Genomic DNA, 26,822 nt, shown 5'->3' with positions numbered 1-26,822 from the left:
GGCCACCCCCAGTTTGTTCTCCAGGAAAATCAACTTAAAATGTCACCAGGTCAATGTCATGGGCCATGTGGGCTGACAGTCAGAACTGGAGGTGGGATTAAGCACACTTTGCCTGTATGGGCTACTCATGTGCACACGGGTCTCCTACATGCTTGGAACCTTCTGAAACCTTCTTTATTTGTGGGGAAGGGAGGTACTATCACGCGTCCTACCTTCCTTATCACGCAGATCTGATGAAACACCATAGGTGAGCACCCTTTATAAAACTAAAAAGCCCCCTGTAAACGTAGTCATTGGAATTATTCCCTCTTATGCTAGAGCTCTGTCAACATTGGAATTTATAATTTTTACATGTTAAAATTGGTAAAGGCAAGTATGATACTAGAGGTTTTGCACAAGACGCGTGGACCACAGAGTGCTCATCGGCAGGGTAGCTAGGGAATAAGGCCCTAAGATGTGTCCACGAACAGGCGGGCGTGATAGCCCCGGGCGGCCTTCGTGGGGCCTGACGTCCCTTGAACATGACAGTAGCCCAAATGCACGTTTTGCGCTCACACTTTCTCGCACTGTGTTTCCAGGGGTACCAGGACGTTCGGGACCGGATGATGCACCGGTCCACCAGCCAGGGCTCCATCAACTCCCCCGTGTACAGCCGCCACAGCTACACTCCGACCACGTCCCGCTCTCCGCAGCATTTTCACAGACCTGGTAAGGACCGCTCTTCCTGAGACTCGCCCTAGAGGATGATCAGTGTTTCTGTGTGATTTCTTTTTCCAGCCCTGAGAGCTGGCTGCCACATGCATACCATACCCCTCTTCCAGAAAAAAGGAAGACGAAGCTCATAACTAACTAGAGTTTGCGGTACACCTTTTCAAGAAAAATCTCATCACTTTTAGACTTAACATGAAGAGCTCCAAAAGAAAATCTTTTGATGTGTTTTTTAGGCATGTTAGCATTACCCAAGATCCAGTACCTATTAGCCATTTGTTGATGGGCTGTTACATTTTCCTGATCCAGGCACGTGGTGTTGCCAAGCAGGCCTGGTTAAGCACCTTCCAGAAGAAAGTATTGTATACAAGTTCAGGGTTGTATGGCACTTTCACCATCCATTCCAACCCTAAGATATTGAATCAGACTTGGAAAACATAAAATCACTAGAGATGTGTTGTGATAGAGAATACGAAATAGTAGTGGACTTCAGTTGGCCTGTGCAGAATTTGGTCCATATTTGTGGGTATCATATGTGGAGTTAAAAAAAAAAAGGACAGGGAATCCAAGCACAGATCCAGAATTCCCTGGGAAAGAATTCACAAAGGAAGATTTGGGCCTTTTAATCAAACTCGGTGGTCATGACGTACATCTATGAAAACATTTTAACCTTCTTGCTTCTGCGCAGGCTGATGAGAACAAGCCCACTTAAATACTAACTTACCTTACGAAACAAAACCAAAGTAAATGAATAAAATGTTAAAAGGCTGAAAGCTTTTCCTTAAAGCCATAGATTTAATACTTGTAGAACGTTAAATTTTTATTATTTGATCCGTTCATAATGTATCGTTTTCTCTAGGCTCCTAAACATTTATTCAGTATTGGTTGAGTTACACTGATTTTCATTTTAAAGTTAACAGGAAGTCTCAGGAATCAGAGTCCTTTCTCTTTTCATGCACAAGTGTATTCGTTTCATTCATGCCCTGGACCTGGGTCTGGATTTAAGCCTTTGTCTCTCTGGTGACAAGGAATCCTTTATGCTGCCAGCCCTGTGGAGGGACATATTGCTGAGGTCACCTTGGGAGAATGACCTGGAGTTTCCAGGACAGTATTTCCCTAAAAGGTCATGTCCCAACGGAGCGCCAGAAAGTTGTCATCTGTTCCAATCATGATTCTAATGTCAATAACCTTTAGAAATTCCCCGTTCTAAGTATTCCTTCTTCCCTTTCACAATGTGTTACAGATATGCGTGGTGCCAGTGATTAGGGTTTGTAAATATTTTTGAGGGCTGTCCTTGTAAAGCGAAGCGGGCGGGGTTCTGAGAGCAGAGTTGTGGTCTGTATAGAGCACCCCGAATTATTCACACCGTACGTTCTAAACACCAGGTGGTTAAGGCACCTCCCGGGGCCTGGGTTTAGCTTTAATTAATGCCCAGTCTCCTTCTGAATGAACAGTGCTGCCACCACCCTGTTCTCGGGGTCACAAGCAGCTCTTTGACCCCAGGGAACACAAACAGGTTTGTTTGTTTGTTTGTGTGTTTTTGTTCTACATAAGCAAAATAAAATTAAACTTCCAGTGGGAGAAATTTACAGCTAAAAAAAAGAGAGAATCTGGCCCTTACCTATAAGTCCTTCTTTTCAAGGTTCTTGAAATGACTGTCATTTTTTTACGTGTTTCAGAGGGTTCTGGTTTGTCGGTTGCTTTTTAAAAACAGCTATCTGTGAGTCTCAAGGATGTCCCCAGCACTGATGTCCTCCTGACAGAGGGTGTCCTGGTGGCCATTGCTTCTCGCTAAAGCCGTTTATTCTCAGCGAGTGACTCTGTACTGACCTGAACCTATGTCATTGCAAATTCTCCCCACTTGGCCTAACCCTTAGCAGGTGCATTCTTAACCCTTTTTGCCTTCCTCCTTTTTCAGCCTCCTGATTAACAGTCCTCCCCCCCACCCCCATTGGAACGATGCTGCTGTCCCTGCTCCTGTGTTAATTTCTGTTCTTCTTTTCTGTCTCCACCTCACCCTGCCCCTGACTCCTTGCCGCACAGAGCTGCTGTCTCCTGGTGTGCAGAGGTTGTCCTACCTGCGCACCAGCAGCCTCAGCTCCGCCCACAGCGACTCCCGCCCCAACTCCCCCTTCCGACACCACTTCATTCCCCATGTCAAAGGTAAGGAGGCAGGCTTCTCCAGGCAGCACCCCCGGAGTGGAGATTTATTAGCACCTCGGGAAGGCTAATAAGGCGTATCTCCAAGAGTCAGCTCCGGGCTTTCGACCGCCGCATGCCTGCGTGTATCATGACTGCACCGAGCAGTGTCTTAGAACTGGCACAGCCTCTCCCATTCGGGGACGCCTGTCACTTCTAAGGGCCCTCACTGAAGAAACAGGAAGTATGTTTAAGACCATAAGATTTGTATGTACTCCTCAGAAAAATATATATTATTATTTTGTGTTTCTGTATGCCAAAAGCAAAATATAATATATAGTTGGAGTATTTGCCTGGTTTTAATATGTAATGTGGCTCAGCAAAACCCAACAGTATTTAGCAACAGATACTCAAAAGTTGTTTTAATGGTGAAGCCTCTTAACCACTTAACAGTATTAGAAAGATCTATGGCCGTGTAACTTAAATTTCTCGGTTTGAGCCGGCTTAGTCACCTTCTTTTGACTGATCCCGATTTCCTGGCCCACAGTTCTGCCCATTCCCTGTATGGCATGCCTGCTGTTTTCTTCATTGTCCATTGTGTTTCTGTAGCCACCCTCGATGGGGGCTCTTCTGGTTCCCCTCCATGTGCTGGGGAAGCCAAGAGCCCCAAAAGGGTTAGGAAACAAAATAGGTGCGCGCTGCCAGAAGGATGTTAGCTTTTCCCATAGTCCTGATGTGAACCAAAGGAACCAATGAAAGTAGCTGAAAAGGGAGTAGATGTCGTCAGGGGTCGTAAGCCGGTCCTCAAAGGTTCTGATAACCCTGCGCCCCAAGTGCTCACCTCACTGACACTTCCGTGGGGCCTAAACGCTGTTGCATTTGAAAGACCATTTGCAGTCTACCCAAGCAGTTTGCTTTTTGCTCACTGAGATTTTTGAGCAACTGAAATACAGACGCGTTGTACTGATCCGTATGCAGTCATTTTATGGGTGCTATTGTGGCGTTTTCTATGCTGTGAAAATAATATTGCTGACATGCTTCTGGAAGACACACACTATTTCCATTAGCAAAGAGATCAGTCTTTTTTGGTAGATGCAGCACTTTCTAAAATTCTTGACAGATCATTTAAAGTGATTATTGCTAATGAGTGTTTTGGAGGAAAGAAACTTTTATCTAGTCAAGATGACAGTTAAGACAATGTTTTAAAAACCATAAAAGATTATTATAAAAAATTTCAGAGGTGTATTTTAAAGAGATTTTAATATAGAAACCCGTGGCCAAATAGTCTTTTGGTAGATGCAGCACTTCCTAAAGTTCATGACAAATTATTTAAAGCAATTATTGCTAATGAGATTTTGGAGGAATAACTTTTTTATCTAGATGTCAAGATTATAGTTTAGATAACATTTATGAAACCATAAAAGATTATTGGAAAAGCTCTAGAGATGTATTTTAAAGAGACTTTAATATAGAAGCCCTTGGCCAGATCAAGATTCTGTCTGTTTGTTTCTAATATGCAAGACAAAATACATATTTAACTCATTATGAGTCAACTGCCATGTTTGGTTATGTTTCATCTTTCACTAGAGATACTTTTTATTGAAAGAAAACTGTCATGGGCTCTGTAAAATATCAAGACTTACCCTACCTTCTGTCTGTGAGCCGCCTTATGGAGCGATGGATGGAGCACCCATATGGACCCTAGAGTTCAGGGTTTGAGTATCACCTCTGCCACTTGCTAGCTGCAGGACCCTGGATTATTGACTTAACTTTGTGAGTGTCATTTACCTCATCTGTCAAACCTCTCCCGGGTCATCAGGGTGTGTCAGGTAAAGAGCCACGGTGTGTGTAAGCCCTGACCTTAGGTTCATCTTTGGTGCCCGCTCAGCACGGTGCTCTTAAAGCACTTCCCGTCATTCCATGCGCTCTTGGCAGCACCCCTGCGACACAGGCCCAGGGCGGCCCAGAGGGACATGAAGAGGCGAGGCTCGGGTCCAGTGACCCGGCTGGGGCCTCGCAGCTAGGGAGTGGCAGCTGCTGGACCAGACCCAGGCCTTCCTGTGTCTCAGGCAGAGTACGTGTGTGCATTTCAGTACTAAATAGACAGAGTATGATTTTTTAAAGCAAACTTTTATTTTCCACCTCTTTTTAACTATTAAGTTGCATTCTTATTGAGGGTAAGACAAACAGCTACTTCAGGCACATAAATTACAAAATGAACAATTTCTTACTTTTCCATGGAAATAGCGAGTGGTTATAAGGGCACATCAGAGAAGGAAAACTCTGACTCCAAAAAACCTCCGCTGCCTTGCGGCATACCTCTTCAGGGGAAAGGCTAAGGGAGTAAACCCCGACAGAAAATCCGGAGCCGGAGTCCCTAAGGCGGTTTGACGTTGTAGTCAACACCGGCAACTCCTGCGGCGCACCTGAAGCCAAGCTGTATTGACTCCGTCTTTCCCTTGGACCCTTCAGCTGCGAAGAGAGGGGGGGTCTGCTGCATGGGCAACAGCAGACCCTCCATATCACCCTGCCCAGGCTCTGTAGCTTCAGCTTCACTGGAGAGGACACTCCAGCGTCATCGCAAGATGTCGATTCAACACGGGAGGAGACAGATACCGTGTCACTCCCGAGTCGGACTGCACAACCATTCTCGGCGGTGCAGATAGACTCTTAAGAAGCTACACCATCGTCTCTCGAGACGGACGGCTGCCGACGATAAAAGTTAAAGCACCGCTGAGTGCCCAAATGGTGATTTATTTAAAAATATGAATATACTTTCTTTGTGTTTTCAGTCTGAATTTGAAGTTTTTGACCTAGTCCAATATTATGGATTTAAATTATAAAAAACATTAGACCAAGAGGGGTTTGCACGCCCTGAACTCATACTTAAAAAGCATCTCATAATCTCTCCCCTTTTCTTTTCCCTGGACACGCCTTTAGTTTGTTCATATGAAATAGTTTATATACCTCAGATAGAAAATTAATGCACATCACAGTATATGCTTAATTTTAAAATTAGACGAGCTTTTTGTTAAACTGGAAAACGAATCGTGGAGAATTTGTACACTAACTACAGTGCTTTAATAGTCTAATATAGTTGAATGGCTAAATGCCGATTCTCCGAATAATTACTTGTTGGTTATTGTGAAAAACATGTGCCCATTTACACGGAAGACCTCTCTCCAGCATTTGGAAATTTCAGAACGGAGGGAACAGCCATTTGAAAAACACATGGGCAGGGTATCCCAGGTTTCCCATGACCCTGCACTTGAACATTTGTTGTTTATCTTGGAGCCTGTGTTGCATTTGCAGGGCACCTTCTATAAAAGGGGTAAGCTGGAGAGCTCGAGTCCTCCTGGGTAGGGTGCCCATCTCAGGAACGCGGAGCTAGAAGTAGGAGGCCCTCGCCTCTCTGGCAGCCTGAAGCCCGGCCTCCCATTGCCCAAGGCCACTTCCTGGTCCTTATTTCTCATGCACGTGGCCTGTCCCCGGGGTCTGTGCAGCTGAGGGTGCCTGCATGGGTGTGACGCTGACACGCACATCGGGGGCTGGCTCTGTCTCATTGGCTTCCCCACCCATTTTCTGTGATGTCCGTCTTGGTTTTGGGTGTGTCTTTACTTCTGTCTTCTGACCTTCCTTGCAGCCTCGTTCTACTCTGATATGTCACTATTGGACCGTTTGGACAAGTGCATGCCCGGAGATTTGGAAAAACTATTTTCCGTTTGTTCTGGGATCTGTTTGTTCTGTGTTTTCTGAGTTTCTCTTCCCTCCCCTTTGAAATACTGTTAGACATTACGTTCTGTGTCCATGAAGTATAAATCATACGAGTTGCTGTGGTTCAAATAAGTATTTGGCACTTGCCGAAGGAAACCATAACACTTCTGGAAGCTTTATTTTTTTAAGTATTTTTTTTACTTATTTATTTTTTAGAGAGAGGGAAAGGGAGGGAGAAAGAGAGGGGGGGAGAAATATTGATGTGCAAGAGAAACATTGATCAGTTGCCTCTCGCACGCCACCAAACCAGGGACCTGGCTCACAGCCCAGGCGTGTGCCCTGACTGGGAATTGAACCTGCGACCCTTCAGTCTGCAGGACGATGCCCAACCCATTGAACCACACCAGTCAGGGCTAGCCATCTTGAAACTCTCTCATGGAATTCTAGAGGTTGCCAATTTTAAGGTCCTCTCAAAATATTCATTTATATTTTGGAATATGAGCGCTTAGAGCCCAGGAAGCGAAGCTCTCGCAGGTTCTCACAGCAGACCAAGCACAGCCATTTCAATTTAGTGCTTGTCTTAGAATGAATACGTCACGTAGGGTGCCAAAAAGAAGAGTGAAAAGTGAAGACAGAGCTTTTGAGTTTGTTAAATAAGTACCGTGAGAAGTCTACACATGAATGCTCTTCCAAGGACTGAAAATTTGGCTTATTAGGTTGGCACGGAAGGAGCTAAAACTGAAAGCCAAGAAATATATATATATATATATATACACATATATATATATATATTTAATATGGTATCTTCTCATCACAGTAGCTAAGATCACTAACAACTTAGAGTGAACAAATATAAGAATTTATTTAAAGGAACAAAATAGCTGTGAGTGTGATATACTATATTATATGGTAAACACTATTAAGATTATTTGTCACCAATATCTTAACTCTGGGCTGATAGATGATGATGGTAATACCTTCCATCTAGGCTACTGCATCTGATGCCCTCATACATTACTTTACCTAAGTGAACTAAGCACAGAAATAACCTTTTTAGGCCCCTCATCAGTTCTTTCCTTCCAGGATAGAGTTAAAAGTTTTATCACTTAAAGAATAGGGTATTTTAAGTTAGCAAATTTAGAAACAGGCATCATTTTGAGAATTTTTCTTTTTCTTTGAAAAATGCCAAAATGTTGTAATGCCTTGATGATGTGTCATGGGCTAAGAATGTGGTACCTAGCAACATCATGTGTTATTCCAAGACCGTATTCCCAATGAGACCCAGCGACGTATGGAAATCATACTGTGCGCCATCACTTAGGTGGGCGTGTTGCTGAGTCGCTCGTTACCTAGCGTTTACAATGTTTTGTGGGTGGTTTTAAACAATCGTAGAGCTAAGTCTGCTTGCAAAGACTTGAACATACTAGTGCTTTCCCTAGGAACTAGAGAAGTCAGTGGTTTGCTGAAGCTGTGCAGTCAAATAAAAAAGCACGCCCAGCCGGAGCCAGCCCTCGGCCAGAGCGCACCCCTGGGAATTCCGAGTCACCAGCCATATCCTGAAAGCCACCGGCTTCTACTGCCAGTTGCCAACAGAGTACCTTAATGATAGAAAGATTTTTAATGCTTGGACAAATGCCAATTCCAGCAACCTGAAACCTTTGTGTCTCACATGCAGACATTTGTACACGTGCATGACACTGGCTAATGCTTTTCAAACCAAATTTAATGGCGTTTCTTGTGATTGAGTATTAGAACCAAAACCTGTACGGACATTTCCCTGATGTATCTGATGTGGGACAAGTACAAGGAGGTCAGAGGTGAAGGGTGAAGGGCAGGAGCAGTGGGTGCAGAAGCAATGGCAGCCAGCGCTCAGAATCTGCCGGAAGAGTCTTCAAAGGACAAGCTCAAAGAAAGCAAGGAAGTTGGATTTCTCCAGAACTTCTTTTGGAAATAGCCCACAAGAATTATTCTGTTTTTCAATTATGGGTTGCTCTTCTGAATAATTCCTAACGTTTATAGAAGTAAAGAATTCTTCCGAAGTGAAATAATTAGATTGGTGTTATTGAGGATTGACTCTAGTGATCCTATTGCTGTCTTTAATTAAGAGAAAGATGATGGTTAGCCCTGCAGTGGTGCTTACTGTATTAGGGCATCAACAACTGCAGGACTGATTCGTTGGCCCCTTTCAATCATTCATTCACAGGCATTTTGCTAGGCACTCACTCTTGGCCAGGCGAGACCTTGTTCTAATTCTTTCTTAGATTTAAAATAGGATTTTCTTCCAAACATAAACCATTTTCTTCCTCCCGCTTCTTGCCTGTACCTGTGTTAACTATACTCACTTTTTTTTTTTTTTTTTTTTTTTAAGACACGAACTGATTACTTCTCTTTAGGGAAGTGATAGTAAATGAGATAACATTTTTTGAAATGAGCTTTTTAATCAGTTTGGAGTAGAGCTTCATAATTTTTAGAAACTAATATCTGACTTAAGTAGTAAAGTCTAGTTATATATTGGGAGCCAGATGCTAAAGTGACTTGAGGATAAAAGACAAAAGTTTCAGAACATCATAACCAAAAACCTAGAATAAATATTTGAGCCAATTAACAAATTCAGATCTCATACCTGAAATATCTTTCTGTCTATTTGGAACAGATCTATGATCTAGTTACCTAAAAATATACATACTGAGAAATTAAAATGCTATGAAAAACGTTATTTTAAAACTCCAGCAATTGACATCTTTCATTTTTTGCTGGCCAGATTTAGAACAATTTGACCTACTTAAAGAAATTGGCTCTTGTTCGTCTAAAACTAATACAATGTTATATGTCAGTTATATATCATTTTTAATAATAAAAAAAAAGACAGTGGAAAAAGAAATCAGCTCATACTCTACTTTTTAAAATCTATCAGTTATTTAAAGCTGTCAGCACTAGTAGACACATAATTTGGTCTTTATCAAAATTTAAGACTTGTACTTTAAAGGACACTATCAAGGAAGTTAAAGACAACCCACAGAATGGGGAAAAATATTTGCAAGTCATATATCTGATAAGGGACTTGTGTCCAGAATACATAAAGGACACCTACAACTCAGTCATAAAAGTAATTGCGTTATTAATCATTAACTCTGATAGTCCTCCATCTTATGGTGGTGTGTTCTTAGGGCAGGTGTTTGCTCAGGAGTGGGGAAGGGGCACAATTTAGAGCCATAGCAGATCTCTTCCCAACTTCAGTTCTTCCCTGCAGTTCTTGTGGTCAGAAGGGAGGGATGGTGGCTTGGTGGCACTCAAGGCTATGGCAGCCAAGCTCCAGCAATCCTTTCCAGACTCTTCCCCATCCTCTCCAGCCACAGAGGCCAGTCCTATTGTCCCCCCTCCAACTGTGGCCCTTCCATACCTCCTTCCTCACAATGTTCCAGCCTTTGGAACCCGAGCCTCCCACACACCACCCACCTGGCCAGCTTACCCTTCTGTGCCCTGCTCAATTCTGAGATCTTTCTGTAGCTTTCCTGAAGAATTGGTGGTGTGGACCTTTATCCGAAGGATGTAATTTTTCTTACACCTCTGAGTAAGCTCTTACACCGTATTATATTTGTCTTAAGTCTGCCGCCTGGGGTAGACTCTGAGACCCTTGAGTGCAGGGACTAGATCCTACTCATCTACTTATCCTTGGTCACCTCAGTGACCCAGCCATAGCAGGTGTTCAGTAAATGTTTCACTGATGCAGTTGTTGGGCTGGGTGGAAGCTCATCTTTGAAGGGAAAGCTGGAGAAGAGGGGTGGATGGTCCCCCGGTACCTGGAAGGAAGGGGTCTCACTCAGCTGCTGTATTTCAAAGTGAGGAAACAGAAACATAACGCTGCAATGAAGGTATCTTGTGTTGCGAAGGGGAAGGACTGGGTGGCCACACAGGTTCCCAGACTTAGCCTTCCATTCAAAGAAATACATTCCAATCACCAGCCTCTGCCATCATGCCTGGATTGTGTTTGGGTTTGCATATCCCACTCCTTCCCATGCTTGGGATTTAACCATCTAACAACTGATCCCGAACCATTAGCAAGTGCCTCTCCATTCCCTTTAACGAACTTCCCATCTGATCGGTGCTCTGCCTGCTCCCAGCCTTCAACCACATGCCACCGGAATGACGCATCTTCCTGCTGCTGCTTTCCCCTTGTTATTTGAACTCAAAACTCTTTTCGGAAAATTAAACCTTGTATCACCTTTGCGAGCCAAGTGGATAAGTTGAGTTTGTTTCTTTTGTTCCTCTTTTTTAATGTACCCCCACCCCGTCGGTTGTTTTTGAATTTTTATCAGCTTGCTTTGTTTTCTTTATTGCTGTCCCTTCTCTCATTTTGTTTTCTCCATTCTTCTCATTGGAGGCAATGAGCAGTCCAGCGGCCGGAACTCCCCTGTCCCCTACCGGCCAGACAGCCGCCCACTAACTCCAACTTACGCTCAGGCCCCTAAACATTTCCATGTTCCAGGTAGGAGCTGACACGGTCTATGTCATGGTGTCCTGTCACAGTGTAGAATGTAGCCTTGTCACCTCTGTCTCGTCTCCATTTCTCATGCTTTTTAAATTGGGATGCGCACAGTTGACAAACCCTAAATTGCAGGATCCGACCTAGGGGGCCTTTCAAAAATTTTGTGTGTGAAATGCCAGGATTGTATTGAAGGTTTATTTTCTCAGATATTTTTTGAAGGGGCGTGAGAGGCAGAGAATGAAGGAATGGGGGTTGAGTTGTTTTTTGTTTGTACAAAAATTTTAATTTTCCCTTTATTATATCAGTGACTTCTAAGATATCACGCTGTGGTTGGGTGTCATAGACTAATTATCACAATGGCCATCAGTGACCTTTTCATTCTAGAGATTGAACCACAACATCACTCCACAGTACTTTTATTTTTCCTGTTTGTCTCCAACGTGGATTCTTTCCATGGACTTTTTTTTTTCAGAGCAGTGTAAAATGGAATCGATTAAGTGGTCTTTCTGCAGTGTGTAACTAACCACCCACCCCCGAGCCTGCAATTTAGGCTTGGTGCTGCAAGCTTCTCTCTGAGTCACAAGCATTTGTTGTCGCAGCACAAATTCTAATTTGTCACACGGAACTGGAAAAATCAGAACCCATCAATACCAATGTTTAAGGGTCAGCTCGATTTGTAGTGGCAAGATTGGCCATCAGAAGCCACGATATTATATTCCCATGGGAAGTACATTGTTATGCTTCTTTTAGCTGCTGAAAGTGGTTTAATAAATTACCCATTATGTTAATGTTAGGATATTTATTTAAAGTCTGTAATTGTGTTTTTCCTTTTGCATTCCAAACTGACTTAATAAAACAGAAGAAACTTCAGTAAGATTTATAACTCTAAGACAGGACTGCCTTTTAAAATAGTTTCATTGAACCTTGGAAACCAGTGTTACAAGTTGAGCCCCCTTATTCATGCAGAATGCCCCTCCAAACTATAGCACCCACGGTTCTGGAGAAGCAGCTTTTGAAATTTCCTGAGTATTCTGCGCTCCAAGTGAAATGGTAGCATAATCAAGTGGGGTCCTGCGTAAATATATAACATCTCAGTCTTTTTCTTTCTTTTAAAAAAAAATTGGCCTGTAGAAGTTAGGATTTTGTCAGACATCCTGGTAGCACATCAGACTAGCCTTGCACATGAAAAAATGTTTCTGCGTTTTAAATAAATACTCTTAATTTGACTACATTGCTTTCCACTGTTCCACTCATTAGTTGAAAAGTAAATTGAGCCACTGGTATCTACTGGGAGCTCAATTTCTAGACAGTAGCAATTTGGGGATCTTCCCCAAACTGGTTATGTCTTCCTCACTGTAGAGGACCTCCTCTGCTTGCATTTTTTTCCTATTTTAGTCCCCCTCTTACTGACGTGTGCATTTGAAATAATGGCTCATGATTTAATGACATCTCTATGTACCCTAAGACGTATTACAAAGGACTTCATATCACTTGTCTGTAGTAATTCGCTCATTCCTGTCACTTCTTCTCCCCGTGGCCTCGCTCTTTGTAATACACAAGTTGACCTTCTGGGTTATTTTTGTTCAAGAGTCTTCAGTTTGGTTTGCCTCTTGGTTGAGCTGTTCTTCCCGTCGTTGAGCTGGTTCCCATAATCACACGCCTTTGCTTTTCGTTTCCACAGATCAAGGGATCAACATTTACCGAAAGCCGCCCATCTACAAGCAGCATGGTAAACTCGCCTTCCTCCGCGTTAGCTCTTCCGTAGCAGCGGCAGCCCCCCTTGTCTGCTGTCTGTCCCCTGAAAGGCTCCTCTGCTGTTGCTTTTGAGGCTCAAAAGGGGCACCCCGTGAATTACGCCTTGATGTTCTCCTGAGATACTAATATTGTGAAATTGGTGTTCCTAGATGGAGGACATTCAACGTGGTCAGGAAGCTTCTAGCGCATTCCTGAGCCCATCCAACCACGTATCATTCCATTCATTGAGGAGGGAAAGTGTGAGCCATGCGGCCACTCACAAACAGCCTGACAAGACTTTCTGTTTTCCTTTGCCGTTAAATAATTTAACCAACCTCTATAACAATTGCGATCAGCTTACAATTTGTTTAATTAAAACTAGCGATAGCCAGATACCTGGAAAAATTAATTTGACTAAACCTACATTAGCTCCCCAGTTTCTTACGGCGCCTAAAGACATCTGTGCCCTGGACGGGACACACACCCACACATAGGTCCTAACCCTCGTCCCGCCTCATCACCTACCCGGCTCTGTGATTTAGGTGGTCATGCACCCAATTTCTGTCCCTCGGTTTTCTCATCTGTAAAACCAGTGAGTGAGGCTAGTTTGTCCTTCAAATTCCTACAAACTTAAGAATCACTGATGGGGATTTCTAATTGTACTTCCCTTTTCTAGGGCTATGGAATTTTGAAACCCAGGAAATCACATTTGTAAATTACATTTTCCTCCACCATTATTAAGTCCTTGTGAATGGGTAGAGAAAGCCAAGAAGACTGGTCTTCAGAAAATTATACACAAATTGTGCCTGGAAATTTGAAGGCTGCCTTTAAAATGTAGTTGACATTAATGAGTCCCTAGGAATTAGGATAACGTGAAAACGAAATAAAGTAGAAAAATCACAGGAAAAAATATTAGGCCACCATTCTAGGGAAAAAGAGAGAATATATGTATTGTAATGGTTGTGGAACTATGACTTCTTACTCATCTTTTTTTTTTTTTCTTTAAGATTTTACACCATGTGCTTGCTTTTTTAGTTTATTAACATTATTTTTGTTTGTTTTTTTTATGGTTTAATGTCTTCTCACCCACTCATTAACATGTGAATGTTTACTGACTTCACCAATTCTAATGAGTAAGTACTGTTTGAAGTAATGCCTTTTTTATTTTCAATTTAAGAATAAAATTCCCAGAATTTGATTTATCAATTTAGAGACTTTTTTAATACTAAAATCTCTAGTCCCAACGTCTCGAAACAGAAATAATCAAAGAATTAAGACTAAAGATCGGATAATGTTAGATTACTTATTTGGAAGGGATTAATTGGCTTCTTATTTTGAAATTTACTTTGACTTTTTACTTTCAGACTTTTGTTATTAATTAAAACTAGCACATACAAAGCATCACTTGCCAGAGGACATGCTGCAAAACAGGAGTCCATGCCCTAGAAATGGAGGTTATACCAAAAGCTGGTGTCTGTGCCCTGATGCATTTGGAAAATGCTAGACTTAAATAGAGTCACACTTTATCCATTTGTTTGTTTGTTTTAGTCATGCAGAACTCAGTCCTTAATACACTAACACATTTTGTTTTTCTTTAAGAAGAGGATATATTATGCAGTGTTTTCTCATGAGGTTAATGATTCAGAGAAACACTGTTCCAAACTGGCCTGACACCTTATTCCTTATCCTTACAAAGGATGGCCTTGGTCAAGTCACTTAAGCAGATAGTGACTTAGAAGTTTTCTACAAGATTTTACAAGTTTTTTTCAGATTCAAAAATCTGGGAGCCCAGGGAGGAGGGACGTTTTCTTTAAAGCATTATAAATTGATTTTGAAACGTTTACTACCATCACTTCGCAGAATTAGTCAGAATTGGGACCTGTTTATCCCAGTTTGTTGCTCCGTCTCTGTGCTTGGATTTGGGGCTCTAAGCCAGCGACACCTCCTCTAGTCTGGCTTTTGTTGTTCTAAAGTGGGATGACTCACTTCTGTATGCAGACCCTTGAACAAAACAATGAATGGGAACAGCAAACATAAGTCACAATGCTAAGTTCCTGCAAGCTGAAAGCGGTTTTCCGTTTCCGTTTCTCCTAGGACTCAAGCGTATGTAAATATACATATGCATGAAAATGAACCGGACTAATATATTTGTGGCTAAGGAGCCAAAAGACAAAGCTAGCTAGCCAGCCCACTTATGATTAACAACAGTCAGATGACACTATTGTGCTTTTAACTTAGCTCTTTTATTTCAAATTCCTAATTCAAATGTCTGATTGCTCTAGGAATTTGTCCAATAGAAATGTCTAGGATGATGGGGATGTTCTAGAACTGTGCTAATACATGTGATCATCGAGCATTTAAAATGTGCAACTGAGGAACTGGTTTTTAGTTTAGTAATTTTTTTTTTTTTCATTTAATTTCGTTAATTTAAAATTAAATAGCCACATGCAGGTAGTATCAGACGGCATGGCTCCAGAACAGATCTAGAACAGGTGTAAAAGGAAGCGTTGTTTCTGGTGGAGCGCTAGGAAAACGAGATGAGCTGTCGCTGGGCACCACAGAGTGAGTGGGCAATTGGTAATGGCGAGAACAAGACTGTGTGAGTGGGTTTACCACCACGGCCTTGCAGACCGGTATAAGCTCCTCCTGGTTCCACCTAGATGCAGCTGCCTTAGCAGCCCAGAGCAAGTCTTCAGAAGATATCATCAAGTTTTCCAAGTTCCCAGCAGCCCAGGCTCCAGACCCCAGCGAGATCCCAAAGATTGAGACGGACCACTGGCCTGGTCCCCCCTCGCTTGCCGCCGTAGGTATGCGACTGTTACAGCTAAGCCCGACGGACAGATGGCTGCATCTCAAAATGCAACGCTTAAAGATATGTAGGAAAATGTGTCCTATCATAAAGGTTTTTAAGAAAAGTATGACCAAGAGGTAGAATAGTGGAAAGAACTAATGTGGTATTAATGCGTGTGTAAAATGTCTCCAACTGACAAACACCTGGTCACCAGAGCTTGCTCTAACCAAATCACCAAGAGGCAGAACTGGTCTAAAACAGATTAGCTATGTGGACCCTCGGAGTTCTTCCTGCAAAATCAGGGACTCTTCTGAACACCACTGAATCAAAGCCTCTTGGCAAATCATTGTTCTATATAATAAGAAATTAGTGGGCAAATTAACTGAGGGTCCCACAGAAGCATGTCTTCTTTCAGGTAAATGTGTTTTAGACTATTTCTGGTTGTAATTACAGCTCTCCTAACAACCAGTCTTAACACTGAAGCACTTTCACTTTTCTTAAAAGATCATGTTCTCCATTTCTAAGAAGGGCTACTACAGAGTAATGCGTGTTCTGACATATTACTCATGTAAAGTTATGCGATCTGACATCTACCATTTCCATGATCTGTGCTAAAATGTCATACTTGAGCTGTTTCATTCTTTGCTTTGAACCACAAATTTATGCTTTAGAGTTGTGTCTATGTCTTTATTGTTTTGTCAGCTGTGAAATCACTTGGCCTAAAAAGTGGTATTAGCAAACTCAGATGCTAATACTGAAATTTCAGCAAGCTGGCTTTACAAAGATATGACTCTCTTACCACACTTCTGTTGACAACATAAAAGGCCTTCAATTTTCCAAAAATTCCAAGTTTATTTTCATCATGCTATTTTTTCTCAGTTTATTTTTGGAATAATTTTTACAAGCAGTATAAGTAGATTTTAAAGCATTTTACATATATAGAAATAGTTGAAGGAAAAATTTATCTCTTGGGTTCAGTATATGATGTTGACTTGAGATATAGCTAATTCTTGCAAACTTATGTTTATTAATTTTTATTAGTATAAAGAGAATATTCACCTTGACATTTATGATTTTGGGAACTAAGAATCAATCATCAGCTTTCCTCTGCTGGGCAGTTCATGGCACCTTTGGGGTTCCCACTTCAGTCATGTTGTTGTTTAGTGGGGGTACCTCAGTAGCCACACCTTTGGTGTTCCCACTTCAGTCATGTTGTCTAGTGGGGGTACCTCAGTAGCCAGGCCCCAAGAGGGTAGGAGAATTAACATTTTGTTGTTGAAACTGCTACTAAATAGTTTAAAGCTCTTTGGGGTTCCAAAATTAAGACAATTTCAGATCCATTAATCAAAATAAGAGAAACTGAGACTATTAAAATTTATTTTGATTAGATTAGCCAGCTTTCCTGTTTGCTCCCACAGCCATGTTAATTCAAGTAATTCAGGAAAGAACAGTGAATACCTTAATTTTCCAACCATTTAAACAGATTCCACTCCCTGTCTCCTTTACCAGGAAGCTTAAAAATTGTACATGACTTGCTATCCTGTACCAAAATAAAATTTTAGCTATATTGCTGTATTGAGAGTTTTTATTAGGAGAAAACTTTTTGTGATCATTTTTCAAAGGACAGAGAAAAAGGAAGCATTAGAGACCCATCCCTTAAGAGAAAAATAAAAAGCACACTTGTTAATAAGCTTGTTAAGGGTAAAAGACAGGGTAGTATTATGGCAAGCCTATATATTCAGCAAAAGAGGAAACTGTAATAAGATTTTAAAACCCATCATTAAAAAAGTGACTATTTAAAGGCATGTGGGTGAATTTAGATTTCTCTCTATTTGAACATTGACCTTAAGGACATCAAAATAATTGTAAGTGTGGAAGCCCCTCCCACTTACTACAGAGTCCTGAGCAGTGGTCAGCGGGATGACTAAGACCAAATCACAGTGTCAAAGCTGAATCTTAATTGAGCAGACCAATTATTGGGAGAACAAAATCTATGCCTCACTGGGTCACGCATTCAACTGGCTTGTCAAACAGACAGCCGACTCTGGCAACCGGCCGGTGTGCTAAATTGGTGGTAGGCTCCTTTTTCCTTTGTGCTGTTCGTTAGTGATCAAGACCACTGCTGACTTTGACAGCCTGACAGTTGAGCACAGGTGGCCTAGTCCCATACAACCCCCTTGCCATGTGGCTAATGTGAGAAGTTGTCTTTGCTGTGGAATTAGGAGCTGACATGAGGCGCAGATCTAGCGGCAGAGAGGAAGATGACGAGGAACTTCTGAGACGCCGACAGCTTCAGGAGGAGCAATTAATGAAGGTTTGTCCTTAAACTGCTTTGCCGCGGTCTTCAATTCTGTTCTGTCCGGTCCCTATTTGGGGAAGGATTACTGTGGGTGAGCCCGCAAGAGGAGCAAGAAGTGGTCCCTGCACTCGAGGGCTGGCTCCTAGTGATTGTAATATGAAGGAGTTCTTAACGGGTTCTGGAAGAGATGGCCTGGAGGCTGGAAGCCAGAGGGACGTGTCCTGTCAGACCCTGTGCGAGGCATGAATGACCCATGTGTTGAAAGGATGCTGAAGGACCAGGTAGAGCCAAGATGTACACACAGGTGGTTCAGCACCTTCCTTCCCTCGCGCAGGCTCTACGGAAGCAGTTCCCTTGGAACTGAGTGAGCCTTTCTCCAGGACTCTCCTCAGGACACATAGGACTTTGTGTGTGTATCTGGGCCAGGAGAGAAGGGATAGAGGAGACTGCCACCAAGAAGCCCTCAGCATCTCTCCCACCTCTAACATGGGCCTGCAGCATCCCAGAAGATGCATAGAAAGAAAGGCAATTACGGTCTGGGTTAGAGGTACCAGGAAATTATAAACTCTCGCACCAATAAGAAGTTGATGAATCCTTTCAAATGACATTTTCCAAAGGCACTTAATCATATTGGAAATGTACATATGCTAGTTATATAAGTACATAGGATACAAAATTGCATTTATAGTATGATCCCAGTTTTGCATAATATGTGCCTAAAAAATGCTGGATGGATATAAACAAAATGTAAATGGGTATCTCTGAGTGGGGAATTATCGGTTACTCTTCTGGGCTTTCTAAAATTTGTACCATGAGCATATATTACTTTTTTTTTTCCTTGTTTTTAAACAAATCAATGTAATTTCTTTTTAAAGTGTACTATCCCCAATCTCCCCTTCCTACATCAAAAATCCATACACACTCACACATGCCTCCTGAATCCCCCTGCTGGCACTTTGGGGGAGGGTTAGGGAGAGGGGAGCATTTTTCTGGCGTGGAACCCAACTCAGGGAAATGCAGCCTCGACATGGAAAAGACTGAGGGATTCAAGGCCCAAACCCTGGCCCCGCTTTTGAGGAACCACAGGCTCTGAGACTAGATATATCCAGGCTTTGCTACAGTCCTTGCAGGGCCATCCAAAAAGAAATTACACTTTTCACGAAAGTAATTACAGGTTCCCCTTCCATTTACCTTTTCTTTGTGAATAGCTCAACTCAGGCCTGGGGCAGTTGATCCTGAAAGAAGAGATGGAGAAGGAGAAGGAGAGGTCATCCCTGCCAGCCAGTCGCTATGATTCTCCCATCAACTCAGGTGAGCAGTAGTCCCACCCCCTTCCCTGAGCTGAGAGCCAGCCACCTGCCTGCAAGGGGCCGGCCTTGACTTCCTGGAGAGGCAGGGACTTTTCCGATGCAACCCACAGAGGGTTCTGTGGGGAGGGACATGTGAGAAAGCCCCTTCATGTCAACTTGGTGCATAAGCATGTCACGGTTCTTCCTTAAATGTGTGTTTTCTTTCTGCTGCAAATGGGGGGGGGAGGGGAGACCTTAAGAGGATCCCAAGGACACAGGGGTCAGGTTATAACAGTCATCTCAGAAGGAGACAGCACAAAGGAAATCCATAGAAAGAAAAGGATCCTTTGGAGCTATAGAGCATGAATAACATTTTCTAAGCATTATAATTTTACTTAATATATTCAGTACAAGAGCTGAGGGCTGACTGTTATTTTTGATACTTTTGAAGGAGATTACCTATATATCAGGCTGAAATAGTTTATCAGGGTACTTCACCCTGCTTATGTTAGGTCAAAAGCTAGTTCTCTTAATCCACAAGATTTCTTCTCCCATGTTCTGAACTAGTGGCTAATCATCTCTCCTGAGGGTTCTTTAACAATATGTTTAGTGTTTACTATATGTAGGCATTTTTTGGCTAAGTATTATCTCACTTAACCTTCACAACATGCCAGTGAAATAAGTGATATTAATATTATTACCCCAAGTTTGCAGCTCAGGTATAGGAAGTTTAAGTAACTTACCCAGGGTCACATTGCCAATAACTAGCAAAGCTTTTATTTAGGAGTCCAAGTATCTTAATCCCAGAGTCCACAGGCTTAACTGGATGCCCTGCTACCTGTCCTAGGTGCCTCCCTGGCATTGCCTTGGATTAGATGGTTCACTGACCTTTAGAGTTCCATCTAACTCTGTGATTATGTTCTATAAGAATATGTCGCACTGCCCTGGCCGGTGTGGTTTAGTGGATTGAGTGCCAGCCTGTGAATCAAAGGGTCGCCGGTTTGATTCCCAGTCAGGGCACATGCCTGGGTTGTGGGCCAGGTCCCCAGTTGGGGGTACGTGAGAGGCAACCACAACGTTGATGTTTCTCTCCCTCTTTCTCTCTCCCTTCCCCTCTCTCCAAAAATAAATAAATAAAATCTTAATGTGTGTGTGTGTGTGTGGCACTATACCTCCGTGGGTCAAGAAGCGAAGACCTAAAAAGGTGCAGTGCCATGCCCAGAGATGCAGAGGTGTGAAGTTGTAGAGCCAGAAAGCAAGCCCAGGTTGCTTTCCCCGAAGCCCAGCAGTTTGTGAGGCATTCGTGCTGTTGATGGGACGCCCTATCTCAGGCCTCCCAGGAGCCCGGCGGGGGCTGCCCAGGAGACCTCAATAACATGCGCGGTTGACGTTTGGGTCAGCGGTTGCCGCCACACCAGCTGAGGCACGGGCTTCCACCTCCACGTCGCCCCGGGTTCAAATCATTGCCCAGCTGGGTACAAGCTGGGCGACCCTGGGCAAGCTTCTTCACGTCCGTCAGCTCCTGTTTCTTCTCCTGTAGAGTGGAAATAATAGCAGTGTCATTAGGGTTGTGTCGCAGCTTCAGATACACCTTCCCCACCACTCCTTGGTAATATCACCGCCTACTCAGTCCCTGCATCCCCCCCCTATGGCGGCATTTTGTGAACATCTGAGTCCAATATTATTTAGATTTTTTTTTTCTAAGTCTTGTATTCTGCAAGGGAGAAGATACACTGCCAGTTTCATTAGATGGGACTTCCTATTTCCTAACCATTGTTTTTTACCTTTTTCTCATTTAGCATCCCATGTCTTCTCATCTAAAACTTCATCTCTCCCAGGCTACGGAAGAAATGGGCTTCACCGGGTAAGATTCGCAACCAATAGCTCCTGATTTTATTGCCTCTTCCATCTTGGTTGGAGCACTGACGTGCTTTCTGAATGCATCTGACATCCAGCTCTCGGTGTTAGAATGTGATGAAAGCTGTAATCTCCCCAATCTCCTGGTAAATCACTTTGAGCTATGGGTCAGATAAAGATCACTATTGAAAGAAAGAGAAATTGACTGGATAAAAGAATAGCCTGTGTGTAAGTTTATGGGAAGACTAGATTGAGTAATAGGGTGGCAGGTGTTTCTACAATCAAGCAAAAAGTAATTGGTTGAGCCTTTATCTTTGCTGTAAAAATACATATGTGAAAGTTTTTTGCCACCTGCCCGCCCACAAAACATGGAATAAGTGTAACTGTGTAGAAAAATGTTTATTATTTATTACCAAGAGGTACTTGCTTACCAAGAACCTGCTGAGCAGTGGCATTGAACGTACTACCAAAGACAAAGAGATTTCACAGAAGGAGAAGAAAGAGGGAAGAAAAGTAATGAGGGCCCAGGAATTCAGCTTGGGAAGAATTCTTAGGTTTTGTAAATTCTTTCTTCCTTTTCACCTTTCTTCCAAACAAACACTGGGGAGTATGTTTTGTTTTGTTTTTAAGATTTTATTTATTTACTTTTTAGAGAGAGAGGGAGGGAGGGAGAGAGGGAGAGAAATAGCACCGTGCGAGAGACACAGCGGTCAGTTGCCTCTCACATGCTCCCAGGTAGGGACCAAACCTGCAACCCAGGCATGTGCCCTGACTGGGAATCGAACTGGTGATCTTTCAGTTCACAGGCCAGCATTCAATCTACTGAGCCACACCAGCCAGGGCAGTAGATTTTCTAATACTCTTTCTTTCTTTTTTTTTCTCATTTCAGCCTGTTTCTACAGACTTTGCTCAGTACAACAGCTACGGGGACGTCAGTGGCGGAGTGCGAGGTGAGGGTCCTGTGGCCACACGGTTGGCTGGCTGTGGCTGGGGTTGAGCAGAGACTATGTGGTGACAAGGACATCGGCTGGGTTCACGCTGTCTTACATTCAGGAGCAGCATCACAGCCTCCCTCTGCAGGCTAACAGAGCATCTGCCTTAAAATCTCAGAGGGTCTCTGGGGAAACGAGACCATGAGAAGCGAGTTTGTAAGAATGAATTCATTGCACCTACTATGTGCTGAGCACTCGGTTAGATAGATACCTGGAGGTACGGTGATGGACAGCCCCCATCTGCAAAATGCACACAGTTGGGTGAGAGGGAGAGAAGCTCTGTGGGATCAATGCTGTGACTGGAGGTGCAGAGAGGAGGCAGACACGCCTGCAGGGTGTCGGGGGAAACCTGCACGAGAGAAGCGGGATTTATAACTGATAACAAAACCCCAGCAGGCATCTCCAGGCCTCAGGGGGGCAGACAGGTGACGTGTGCCGTGACCCAGAGCAGCGACAGAGCTGGGCCACGGGGGGATGTTTGGGCTAATGCAATAGGGTGCCGTCTCTCTGTTAATGTCTCCATGTTTCTCTGTAGCCTTCCCCTTCTGACATTTGTTTTCTTCTTTTTGCAGACTACCAGGTATGGAACCTTGTCTTTCTGGAGCTGTCCTCACCAGCAGAGCAGGCATTTTCAATCCAGACATATGTCGCTGTTCCTGGGAAGGGTGTTTTTGGAGAAGATGTTGGTGTGGGTTGACCTGTGTGATCGTTAGTTCATAGCTTTGAGGAGCCATGGGAGCAGGCGCATCGGCCCCCAGGTCAAGCTGTCCCTGCAGGCCATGGGAACGTGGCATGAGCCAGGCCAGGTGTCCGAGCACTCGCGCTCTGGCCTTGGAGAGTCCTCTCTGCAGGGGGAGTGGACCAGCATCAAGATCAAGGGTCCACCCATGTACAGTTTATTTTCTTTTAATTATAATGACTCAGTACTTGAAGTCCTCCCCACTTTGTCTGGCCCCATATGAAAACAAACAACCGTCTTGGCCAAAAAAGAAAGAGGTGCCGCTCCTTTTCTCCTACATCCTAAACCTTGGAAAATTATAACAGGGGAATGAGAAAAGGAAAAATATGCCAAGAAACATAAGATAGAAGTAAGGGATTGACGATTATAAACTTGGCCCTTTTTTTGACATACCACATATTTCCTGCTTGGAGCCTAAATGCAGGGATTAGTCGATAAAATAAAGCCAGGCTATTTCCCCCAGTATCCCTGCTCTTACTCAGCAAGGACCTCATCTTGAGGAAGCCACAGTGATTAAGGTGGCACATCTATAAAATGGCGGAGAGGATCTGAGAGCTAAACAGGAAGACTCCGGAGTGTAGAGTCCTCCCTGCAGTCCCGGCGCTGTCCTGCGCCCCTCCTTGAACCCGCTTTTCTGTTGCAGACCCTCCCGGATGGCCACATGCCTGGCATGAGAATGGACCGAGGCGTGTCTATGCCCAACATGTTGGAACCAAAGGCAAGTGTAGCTGTTCTCTCTCCTCTCATGCAGGGATGACAAGCTGGGACGTCAGCCTAAAAGACGTTTGGTTCTCTGTCTTTGCATCATCCTCAGTGATGAGTCCCCCTTGGCGCTAGGCTGATGCAAGTATTTGGCAAACCATCTTGCCATCTGGCTCCTTTTTTCTTGCCGAGTCAGCAGGTGTGAGCGCTCACCGGGTGTGACGCCTTGTGCTCACAGGAAGTACCAGCAGGTCTCCTGTGACCTCGGTATTAGCCTGTCCCCTGCCGTGAGCACCCCAAGGCCTGCCCAGTGCAGAGGGGAGCCACTGCAGGTTGCCCCAGAGAGGGTGACCAGCATGTCGTGGGTTGCGCAAGCCTTTCCAAGTGTTGACACTGCAAGTCTTGCATCCCAGTCCCGGGCTAGCTGGGGTGGTTGGGTGCCCTGGCTCCAGAACATCCTGTACTTCCAGAGGTGTCCAGGGCCATAATACTCCCTGGTGACCCTAACTGGGGCTCATTTCAGTATGTCACCCACCAGAAACCCTGCTTCAGGGCCTGCCTGGCTCCATGGATTCGTGAGCCAGCCACGGAACTAGATTGTTGAAGTGTGTGTAAAGGTATCCTACCATAGGAAGTGTGTGCCAGTGATTTCAATTCTCTTCTAATTTTGACTTTCATCCCCAAGACGTAGTAAATTTGTGTTCTTTCACACAACAGAACCCGCCAGAGGCACAGCACCGCGTGAGACACTGGTGGGTGGCAGGGGCTTTGTAAGAACCTGTCCCCATACACTGGAAACTCAGACGCTCAAATTGCAATCTGAGAAGCTCCTCCTTGGGAGTCCTAGATTTCAGGTAGACTCTGCGTGTTGGTGAAGCGGGCAGCCGTGTAAGGTGTTTCTCTTTCCTCCTCAGATATTTCCGTATGAAATGCTCAAGGTGACCAACAAAGGGCGCAACAAAATCCTCAGAGACGTGGACAGAACACGGCTGGAGGTAAAGAGATAAATAAAAAAAAATCTAGCCCCAACGGCAGCTTCCAGTGCACTTCCTCCAACTTGCCCCTAGGAAATGTTTCCCTGTAGACAGAAAAATGGAAAGGATCAACCCCATAAAATGTAGGTAGAACTTAGTGATAACTTTGGAGAAAAACCCGTATTTACATTTAAAAGATCAGCAGTAATATCCAGAAGAGCCACCCAGGAGACCTGGTGTGATTTTGGTCATTTTCTTTGGAGACTTGGTGTCGCCATAATGACGGCAGGTGGCGTGGAAAGGACTCTCTGTCCCTCTTCAGATATCACAGACCCCTGTCTTCCCCGAGCCTCAGCCGAGTTCACGGAGAAGGGGAGGGAAGGCTCAGTGAAGAGGTTTGGAGCAGCAGATTTCTCTTGGCTGCTTCCGCCTTCCTTGTTGAAGGGTGATCTGGGTACGCAAACCCAAGACCTCCTTAGACCTGGGAAACTGATCTTTGTGTTTTTCCATCTGAATGATTTTAATTAAGAAAATCCCTGGCAAAAAGCAGTACCTTTGTCTGCAAGGTCCGCCTGGCACAAAGAATCAGCACACCAGTATCCTAAGAGAACTTTTTAAGGAGAGACAACAGGTGGAGTCCCCCTCAATAGACCCTGCATTCACCTCCACTCCTGTGGCCGAGCCCGCAGGAAGCCCAGGGCTCCCCAAGGACCACTCTGGAAGTCTCTCTCCGGCTTTCTTATCGCTGTGGTCCATTTTCTCTGCCTCCTCTCAACATCCCCAGGGCCTGAAGCAGAGACACCTCCAGCCTAATAAATCACCTTCCTGTGTCCCATCACCATTCAGTGCTATTATAATAATCCTTAGGACTCCGCCTGCTCTTTGTTTGGCGGGGAGGGTGCCCCGCCTGGCCCAGCCAGGTAGGAATAACGAGGCACAGTGCCTGCTAACAAGCCTCAGAGGTGTGCTCCTCTCCCGTCACCCTGCCTCGCTCTTTGAGATGACCGCTGGTAAACTGGAGGGCAGCTCTCGAGGCCCCGGGTGGGGGCCGCAGGACTGACCCCGTTCTTTTCTCCCTCCACAGCGCCACCTCGCCCCAGAGGTGTTTCGGGAACTCTTTGGGATGTCCATACAGGAGTTTGACAGGTTACCTCTTTGGAGACGCAACGAAATGAAGAAAAAAGCCAGACTCTTCTGAGTCCCCCGTAGACAGCAACCAGAAAAAGGCCTCACGTCGGCGGTGACACATAGGATGTTCTATTCGGACCCAGACTGGATCGGAGAATTTGCAGACGACTGCCCCTCGGCAACAACCCACAGGGAAAGATCTGATTCAAACACCCACGAGCCACAGACGGGGCCGACCAGCGGCAACGCCTGCCAAGGAGCAGCGGGGCAGAAATTTCTACGTTCCCACCCTCGACAGTACTGTTCACGGGTGACCGTTTCACGTCACCGTCTGCGCACACCAGGAGCTCCTTCTTTTGTTTCTTTTTAACTGTCGTCCGACAGTAGCGCCGACTGTATGGATCAGAGCCAGCAAGTGCCCTTAGGATGCCGCATGGAAAAAGCAGCTGTCGTGATTGCAAAGTGCGCGTGTATTTATTAAGTAGCAGAGTGGCTAAGAAGGAAGAGCTCGAGGGACAGCTCCGTGCGGCCGCAGCCAAGTGCACGCGCCGCTCGCGGGCCTCCCAGCCTGGGAGCCAGGCGGCTCGGCTTCAATGGGCTGAGTAGCAGCCGGAGTCCTTTTTAACCATCTCCGTGTTCTCTGCTGTCGGCCAGGACGTGGCTCACAAATCACTTAGCTATTACTTTTTAAAAGGTTTTTTAAAGAGGAAAAAGAAGAAAAAGGAGTGAAAGGACAGCTCCCTTCACTCCTTTTTTTGCTTCAGATAATGTGATTCTCTGCCCACCCCCCACCCCCTTTTACGAAGAAAGGAAAGGGGAAAAAGTCTCTGGATTGGCACAGTTGCATGCTGTTAGGTGATTTTTGCCCAGGGGCCATGGCATTCTTGGCAAAAAAAAAAAAAAGTTCTGTGTCCTACCAACGCAGGTCCCATGCTCTGCTCTGCATCTGGCATCCTCTGAACTGAATCACGCCCACGCTGGTTTTGGTTTTTTGTTTTTGTTTTTTTTCCCCAAGGTATTTCCATTAGTTGGCTAAGGAAAGGCATGGTTTTCTATTTTAAATCTCTTCAACTCCAGAGTAGATTGCCTGAAACTGGTTTAATTTGGCCTTTTTAGCTTTTCTTCTTGCCTAGCTCTGTTGACTCTGTGGTGTGTGTGCATGCACACACATGGGACCTACTAATTAATTGATTTTGCAAAAGGCTCTGACCAGGTAGAGCTGGGGACATCGGCTCTTCCCTGTTCTGCAGTCAGATGGCAGCGTGCAGTT

The 26,822-nt window shown here is 44.3% G+C and overlaps 1 protein-coding gene across 8 annotated transcripts in view; it reads left to right on the top strand.

Annotated features, from left to right (window-relative positions):
- The window catches only part of ABLIM1 (actin binding LIM protein 1), a 132,438-nt gene extending 105,983 nt beyond the window's left edge, over positions 1 to 26,455 (top strand). For 2 of the 8 annotated variants that reach the window (XM_090278653.1, XM_090278650.1), the window contains 11 exons: positions 579 to 708; positions 10,943 to 11,047; positions 12,729 to 12,776; positions 17,795 to 17,886; positions 19,080 to 19,182; positions 20,960 to 21,024; positions 21,907 to 21,967; positions 22,582 to 22,589; positions 23,392 to 23,466; positions 24,365 to 24,445; positions 25,509 to 26,455. In XM_090278653.1, coding sequence (XP_090134779.1) covers positions 579 to 708; positions 10,943 to 11,047; positions 12,729 to 12,776; positions 17,795 to 17,886; positions 19,080 to 19,182; positions 20,960 to 21,024; positions 21,907 to 21,967; positions 22,582 to 22,589; positions 23,392 to 23,466; positions 24,365 to 24,445; positions 25,509 to 25,622 — 882 coding nt within the window. In that variant the 3' untranslated portion in view covers positions 25,623 to 26,455. Of the gene's footprint in view, positions 1 to 578; positions 709 to 10,942; positions 11,048 to 12,728; positions 12,777 to 15,441; positions 15,589 to 17,794; positions 17,887 to 19,079; positions 19,183 to 20,959; positions 21,025 to 21,906; positions 21,968 to 22,581; positions 22,656 to 23,391; positions 23,467 to 24,364; positions 24,446 to 25,508 lie in introns of all 8 variants that reach the window. The other 6 variants (XM_090278646.1, XM_090278648.1, XM_090278649.1 and 3 more) reach the window with 6 other exon arrangements.
- Positions 26,456 to 26,822: the final 367 nt, after the last annotated feature.

This window comes from Furipterus horrens, unplaced genomic scaffold (assembly GCF_987537825.1).
Source record: "Furipterus horrens unplaced genomic scaffold, mFurHor1.1.pri manual_scaffold_5, whole genome shotgun sequence".
NCBI lineage: Eukaryota > Metazoa > Chordata > Mammalia > Chiroptera > Furipteridae > Furipterus > Furipterus horrens.
The sequence above is the reverse complement of the archived record's forward strand: the minus strand, read 5'-3'. Positions and strand labels throughout refer to the sequence as shown.